At 51.4% G+C, this 8,193-nt stretch overlaps 1 protein-coding gene across 6 annotated transcripts in view; it reads right to left on the reverse strand.

The window, feature by feature from the left end:
- RARA (retinoic acid receptor alpha) overlaps positions 1-8,193 on the reverse strand; it is a 54,051-nt gene that overhangs the window by 7,037 nt on the left and 38,821 nt on the right. For all 6 annotated transcript variants that reach the window (XM_069074224.1, XM_069074228.1, XM_069074226.1 and 3 more), the window contains 2 exons: positions 4,503-4,651; positions 2,415-2,556 (listed from right to left, as the gene is read on the reverse strand). In XM_069074224.1, the coding sequence (XP_068930325.1) occupies positions 2,415-2,556; positions 4,503-4,651 (291 nt within the window). The remainder of the gene's footprint in view (positions 1-2,414; positions 2,557-4,502; positions 4,652-8,193) is intronic.

Below are 8,193 nucleotides of genomic sequence, written 5' to 3' on the forward strand. Positions count from 1 at the left end.
ACACACACACACACACACACACACACACACACACACACACACACACACACACACACACACCCTACAAAGGGTGAGAAAACTGGTCCTCCAGTCTCAGTGCTCCCTCCCTCACTTGAGTCAGGAAGCAAGATCGACATAAGCACATACTGGATGTAGTAATGTTTTAACCATGTCTTTGAGCCCACAGATTGACTGGGAATAGGCCCCAGGCATTGCCAAGAGGCATAGGTATGTGTGGGCTTTGTATCCCCATGCTCTGGGTGGTGCATTTGTCTACACACATTCATGTCACTTAAGTCTGTTCCCCCCAAACTCCCTTTGGTTTTGTTTTTCCTCATCTTCCTCCCCAAGGGCCCTTGGGCCTCTTACTGAATGATACAAAGGGTCCCTCTATCCCTGAATCTTAGTAGAGCACCTCAGGGTAGGACTGGGAGGTGTCAGGAGGAAAGCTTAAAGGAACAGTTCTCTTAGGGCCCCCAAAAAGGAAAGGGAATTGGGCAGGAGGGTGGGAACGGGGGGATCTCTTGGCCCATTAGCCAGGGAGCTGACAAATCACCGTGGGCGCTGAGCCGCACACACCACTCGCCTTTAAAGAAGCGATGGGGTCGTTACCAGCCGATTATCCCCGACACACAATCACTCACAGGGCAGGGACTCAGCTGATGCTGGGTGGTGGAAGTGGGGGGGGGGGCTACTGAGAGGGAGAACTGGGGAGCGAGGGGGATGGGGGGCTGGTAGTCGAGGGGGGTAGGGAGAAGGGGGAGAAGGGGGAGAGGGAGAAAGAGGGGTAGAGAGAGAAAGAGAGAGAGAGAAAAAGAGAGAGAGAGAGAAGCTGGCATAATTTGGAGATCACTCATGTCGACTCTGCAAATTCAATAAAGTGCAGGAGAGAGAGAGAGGGTGAGGGTGAGGGAGAGGAAGAGAAAGCGGGGGGATAATTTGGGAAGAGAAAATTGCAGCTGTGACAAGACGTTTATCATTCGGAAGCTTTAATTCTATTGAAATGGCAGCTGCTCAGCTCCAGGGCACAGAGCTCCGGGAAGGCAGGGAGGGAGAAAGGGATGGGGAGGGGGGGTCCCCATGGCTGCCTGTCCCCAACGTATTCCTTTCTCTCTGAGCACATATCCACACTGAGGTAAAGTTGAGGAAAGCCTGAAGGTGAGGGAGGATCAGTTCAGAGGTGGATCCCCTCTAGGGGTTCAAAGCTCCCTACTTCTTCCCTCCCCACCCCACCATGAAGGGAGCCTGGGAAAACCTGGGTGTATATATATTGGGGGGGGGCTTAGATAACAAGGGTAGCAAATCTCATCCTCTACCTCCTGCAGTGAGCTAGCACCAGCACTGGCTGGGGGAAGGGGGGATGGAAGGAATAGGAGAGGTGGGACACAGGGGTGGGGAGGGAAGTCAGCGCATGCTCAGTCCCAGGCAGAAGCCAACACTACATAGTATCTGTCACTAAGGCTGGTGCACATTGGAGACTGGGAAACTCTGGGCTTCCCAAAGGCTGTAGACTAGACCTGTTTATTTCCCCAGAACTCATGTACCTCCCACTAGGAAAGAGGATAGAAACTGATGGGGCTCTATATATTTGTGTGTCTCTTATCTGCATGTGTCTGAGGCTCTGTACACACGTGTACATGTATCTTTTTTCCACACCCCCATGCTATATTGGGCTGTGGATTGGGGGCAGGGAAGGGGAGTCCTGCTGCTGCTGCCCACCTCCCCCAAGTCTGAAGGTTCCGGCTCCATGACAACGGCCAACGCAGACGGAGGCTTCTGTCAGCGTCATTTATCTCTGACATCATCAATCATTGGTTGCCATAACAACACCCATGATTCAAACACAAGAGGGTTCCCCCCCACCCCAGACTCTGCCTCCTTCTAGGCTGCCCTCTACTCAGCCCAAATTCAAAATCTGTGTTTCTCAGAGTCAGGCTGGGAACCCCAGATTTGAGATGGCATGGAGTAGAAGTGGGGGGGGGTGGAGAAGAAATGAGCTTTTCAATTGTCTTCCCCTGCCCCTCACCCCTAGGGATTCCCCTAGAGCTCTTGAGTCTCTGGGGCCCCAAGTCCTTGGTATTCCTACCTCTGAAGGGAACTGTCCTAAATGGAACTGAGACCCTTTCCCTCCCCTCCAAGGTCATAGGGAACCCAGGTGACCCTCCTGTATCTCACCATAAACTAAACAGTGAATATAAGCACACACTCTCTCTCTCTCCTTCCCTTCACTGTCAACTCCTTCATGGAAAGCTGGGCTTCTCCCTCAGCTTTCCCCCATCTTCCCTAGCCCCACATTTCTTCTATTGCCAAGGGAAAACCAGGTCACAGATTGTATACAGTATCATGTCCTCCCTGTTTTGGCCCCAGGATGCCCAACTGTATAGCAAGTGAGGGTAGCAAGGAGTGGCACTCACACTCCTTGGACATGCCCACTTCAAAGCATTTCTGTAGCCGGCAGTACTGACAGCGATTTCTTGTCACCTTGTTGATGATACAGTTCTTGTCCCGGTGACATGTATACACCATGTTTTTCTGGATGCTTCGACGAAAGAAGCCCTAAAAAAGGAAGAAGCAGCAGGGTTGGATGGGTGGGGTACAGAGGTCAGCAACCACAGAGCAGAGTGGGGAAAGAGGGGCAGATCCCCATCTGTGGTCTAGTGAAGACAAGACAGCATCTCTTCCCCACTCAGTCTCCTCACCACCTCCCTGGGCAGATGAGACCCAGGGTCAGGAGAATGTGATTCAGCAACAAGAAAGGGAACTCCCAGAGGAGAACCCCATGGCTGCCTGCTTCTGCTGCTGCCCCTCCAGCCTCTGGCATCCTTAGCTGCCTCTCCTCTGAGGAACTAGCCCCAGGGCAGCTAATGAGTCAAGGAGGGGCATAGAGGGGCAAAGATGGGGGAGAGGCAGAGCCTGCCATCCTAGTGGCTAAGAACACACTGGCAAGCTGGCACAGGCACAGACTGACGCACAGTAAGTCAATATACAGGCACAAAGGCCAGAGACAAAACATCAGGCTGGCAGGCAGATCAACAGAGGCAGGCAGGAAGAGGGCCACAGGCAGAGGCAGGCAGACAGAGAGGTGGGCAGAGGGGCAGAGAGATGGACAGACTAGGGCATAAAGATAGACAAATAGCAGGGGTGGCCAGGTGGCTCAGCGAGTAAGAGCACCGGCCCCAGTGTTGGGATGACCTGGGATCAAATCCGGACTCAGATACTTAGCACCACACCCAGAAATAACTGGCCGTGTAACCTTGAGCAAGTTACTTAACCCCAATTGCTTTAAAAAAAAAAAAAAGATAGATAAATAGGGAGCTGAAATATAGATTCCCAGGCAGGCAAAGAGAGACAGACAGACGGGCAGAGAAAAAGTCAGTGACTAAGAGAGATTGGAAAAAAAGCAGAAAGGCACTAATATACAGGCAGCATGGCATGCAGTTAGGACCCACAAGACATGAAGGTAGGCAGGTGACCACACACAAACACATTTGTGTTCCCAGGTAGGACCCACATAAGATATAACATCTGCCACACATGCACACACAATAATACATAAGCACAGAGAGTCAGTTTGAGGCCTTGGGATCTGCCCTTCATCTCTATCCCCAAGTCTGGAGACAACTTGCTCTAGGTTTAGAGAGGCCCAGGATTAGAGAAGTCTACTGTGTAACTTCTCAGGTCTGACTCTTGTGGGATCTGGAGGCCCTGGGGAGGGAAAAACAGTAGAGACAGTATGCCTTGCAGTGCAGTGGGAATGAAGACGACTGTGACCTATCCTCTCCCCATTCCAAGGGCCAGACCTAGAGTAATGGGGTAGGGACTAGGGTCTGAGTGGATAACTGTGGGGCTAAAGGAAATCAAGATGTGCTGACATGGGGGGAGGGGGATCCTGGGTAACCAACAGCTTTGGCACTTTCCGAGAGTGGGGTAGGCAACTCCCAAAGGGTAGCACTACACCTCCTCTCGCTGGGCACTCCTCCTGCCAGGTTATTCCAATAGGGTTCAGGCAGGGCTGCTGGGGAGGCCTCCTGGGTCTCTTGCCAAGAGTAGGTCAGATGCCAGCTCACCATGGTAACCCCAGCAGTGGCGGGTGTTCACCCTGCCAGCCAGAGGCATCAGCCTTTAGTGAGGAGGGAGAAGACCACACTTTGGGCCTGGGGGCCTCTACACAGGGGACGGCAGGAGGCAGCCTGAGGAGGTGTTTGAGGGAAAGGGAGAAGTCAATCATAGATTGACTCTTTGTAGCTGTAACCATACATCTGTTCCTTCTTAAAGATCAGAACACCCCTGCTTGCGCCTCATCTCCTCCATCCTCTCTCTAGGAATATAGACAAGACAAAGCCAAAAACAACCAACCCCCTTCCCTTCACACAAATCAAATTACTGAGGGGCACAGACTGTGACCAGGAAGGAAGAGGGGAGCCCATAGATATCTTCTGTATTTCAAAGTTATCTCTTCCCCTCATCTTTCAGCAATGGTCTGTTCAATACACCTAACTCACCTTACAGCCTTCACAGGCACTGACCCCATAGTGGTACCCTGAGGACTTGTCCTGGCAGACAAAACACGGCTTGTAGATTCGGGGGAGAGGAGGTGGTGATGGGGGGCTGGGCACAATCTCCTCCGAGCTGCTGCTCTGAGTTTCAATGGCTGAAAGGTTTGGCAAGAGAAAATAAGAAAACACAAGTTAGAAAACCTAGGCTCCAACCCTCATTCTGCAACACCTCTGAATAACCTAAGACACCCACCATTCTCATGGGCAATATGATAGACTGGAAAAAAACATGGAATTAGAAGAAAGGGACCTAAGTTCGAATCCTGATTCTTCTCATTACTACCTGTGTAACCTGGGGCAAGTTTTCCCCTCAATGGGTCATAACTTGCAGCCTTTAGTGGGGAGGGAGAAGACCACACTTTGGGCCTGGGGGCCCATCTATAATTTATGAACCCCACCTTTGAAATCTTCACTGGCCCCATCACACCCTGGTGGCCACATAGTTCCAGAAGGCACTAGGCTGACCCAGACCAGCCAAATAGATGCTACCTTATAAAATGTCATCACAGCTGAATAAAGTATCATTTGTGGTAGCCTCGATTACTCACTGGGTCAGTGACCACCTGCTAAAACCCTTTCTCATTAATTCTCCTCTCCCTCCATATAGCTAGGAAGGAGTTAAGGCAAGATGGGAAGAGGGGGGAGGGCCCGAGTCTGGACCAGAGGAAACTGGGGTCAACAGGATGTTCAAAGGCAGTCCACTCCCCCTCCTTTTTCTGCTTCCGTTCTCTATGCCCCCCCCAACCCTGAAGCAGTCATGGTCCCTCCCTCAGCAAACAATTCCCTCCCCCTTCTCTGGTCAGGAAACCAAGGGGTAGAGTAGGAGGGCAGAGAGACTGCTAATCTTCCACCCCATTTCTCAGCTCCTGGGCTATCCAATGGGAGATGGCGGTCCCCTAACATTGACTTTAGGAGTGTCCCTTCTCAGGAGTCAGAGATTGAGAATCCTCTTAGTGCTCTCAGTCATGTGTAGATCTGTGTTGTAGAAGGCATGTGTTGGAGTGTTGCCCCCAAGCCAAAGTGGGGGTGACAAAGGGGGCTTGTTTCTGCTCAATGGTCAGTCTGTCCTGGCCACCTTACTGTTTAAGACTCACTCCACCCCTCCAGCTCTTGAGTTTCCAGTAAATGGGAAGGTGAGTAACCTGGTGGGGTAGGAGCTGGATACACAACACAGGTCAGATTCTCTATAGTCATACTGGTTTCCCAGGGGGCGCAGGGCAAACTTTTGGCATATTTGATGTTAGGGGAGCCATGTTGGAACTCTTGGAGTCAGAGTGGGGAGCATGGGGGACATGGTGAACTACTGCAATGATGAAAAGCAAAAGATATCTCCCACCCCTTAGGATTACCTGTCTTCCATTCCTGCACAGCTCTTGAAGCACCACCATGAAAAGGTCATAGTGTCCAGCCTCCTTCCTCTGACCCCCCGCCAAGTCAGACAGTGGAGTACAGAGGGGGTTTGCCAGCATAATGATGTAAAGGGAATTCCCACCCCTCAAAACTGATTCTTTATCACACCTAAGTACTCCTCTATCAAGCTCTAGTAAGAACAACTCTGTGAACCCATAACATGACAATGTCCAAAGATGCAGGTACCCCATTAACATCACCACATTAACATATCATACATACACACACACACACACACACACACACACACACCCATGGCTCTCCCTCCCACTCCTAAAGCTTCATGCTTGATGAGAAGGGAAGGGATTGGATACTCAGAGACAGAAGACACTAGGCCATTCCCCTTTCCCCACGTGAACTTCAGCAATGATAGACCTCTTTCTCTCTGGGGGTTGCCAGGAGGATGGAGAAAAGGGCACTGTGCCAGCCCAAATGGCTAGGGCCAACTATCATCTCAGAGAAAGGCATCAAGACCCCAGAGATACCATACTGCCCTGGTCACCACAACCTGGAATGTTAATGGTTGCAGAGTTCAATCCCTCCATCCTAACCTCAGTTTCTCCTACACACTAGAACTCAATACAGGAAAGCACACAAAACTTAGATCTCCTGGGGGCTTTCATCCCACAAAACTGTCTATCTATACCCTGTTTCCCTCATCACTTCTACTCTCCCTTAGCCCTAGACAAGTAAATCAGACAGACAGGGAGGCCTGAGAACAGCTGCTGGGGGGGGGGGGGGAAAGGGAAGGGGGGGGGGGGGCGGGGGGGGGCTGGGGGGGGGGGGGGGGGATCTGGACAAAGGAGTCCTTTGTTGTGCTAACTTTTTCCAAGACGAAAACCAGCAACAATAGACAATCCAGCCTGGAGAAGGTTGGGGGGGGGGGGGAGAAGCGATATCAAGGACAAGGGGGTGTGGGTCCCCACTGCCTGACCAGGAGCCTAGCATTCCAACAAGCTGAGGGACAAAGGCGATGACCCCTCCCTTCAAACCCCACCTGGCCTTTGGCCTCCTGGCCCCGCCTCCCCTAGGGGACCAGACCCCACCCCCAAGTGCCACTTTCGGCAGAGGATTGAAAACGGTTGATTCTCTATAGGGAGAAAAGGCAGAAAGAGACAGAGACCTTGGGGAGCAGAGGAAAGGAGATGGGAGAGAGATGAAAGAGGATGAAGAAGCCACAAAAAGAATAGGAGGAAATGGGGAGGGCATAGGATAGAGAGGCAGAAACTGATGATTTGGGGAGTGGGGTATGCACAGAGGAAGAGAGACTTCAGAAGAGAAAAGTGATGGGGGGAGGGGAAACGAGGAAAGCAAAGGCCAAGCAGAAATATGCAGCAAAGGCAAAGTCCAGAGGGTGTTGGTGGAAAAGAAAAAATTGCTTTGGGGAAAGGAGGGGTGAGGAGATAGATGTAAAAACAAGAAAAAGAAAGGGTCAACTAAATGGGACTGAGACTTGCTTCTTCACCCCACTTCTCCCCCTCAAGCTGTAGCAGTTTCTACACCTCCTTATATTCCCTTTTCCCCACTTGCATACACAAGAATGAGTGTGTGTGTGTCTATCTCTGTCACACAGACACACAAACACAAGAGAATATCCTACTAGTCACCCAGGTAAACCCAGCCCTGCTCCTGACGGCCACCATCTCTGAATCTGAAAGCTGGGACCCCTGCATCCTACCCCTTTTCTCCCCAAGTTTACTGCCATCCTAGGAGAGGAAGAATAAAGACCTAGGGGGAGACTGGTGGGTGGTGGGGGGAACTAAAGGAGACTGTCCTCTGCTTTCTCCAAATGTATCTGCTCTGCCCACTGAAACAGAAGAGAAAAACCTGCATCCTTCTGTCCTGACGGCCACTCTATTCTTAAATATACCTCTGTCCACCCAGGAGACCACTTCCCTGCTAGAAACATCATAGAGCTGTCAGCCCCAGGGAAGAAAGAGCTTACTATCTCTCTCTCTCTCTCTCTCTCTCTCTCTCTCTCTCTCTCACACTACCCAGCAAAGCTCCCTCCCCCTCCCCCAGAGAAGGGGAAAGCAGAGATTAAAGGAGGTATAGAACCTAGATCAAAGTCCAGAACTCAACAGAGAACTAAGGTGCCTTGACTCCTAGCCAAGGAGAGGTTAGGCTGTGGAGAAAGGGGGTATCTTCCCATTCAGGTTTGGAAGAAAGAAACTCCCTGGACTGGCCCCTCTCTCCACTACCTCCCTACCAACCCCTCCGAGGGGCC

This window comes from Petaurus breviceps, unplaced genomic scaffold, assembly GCF_028583685.1.
Source record: "Petaurus breviceps papuanus isolate PSGF00001 unplaced genomic scaffold, PetGlider_PUasm1.0 90887, whole genome shotgun sequence".
Taxonomy (NCBI): domain Eukaryota; kingdom Metazoa; phylum Chordata; class Mammalia; order Diprotodontia; family Petauridae; genus Petaurus; species Petaurus breviceps.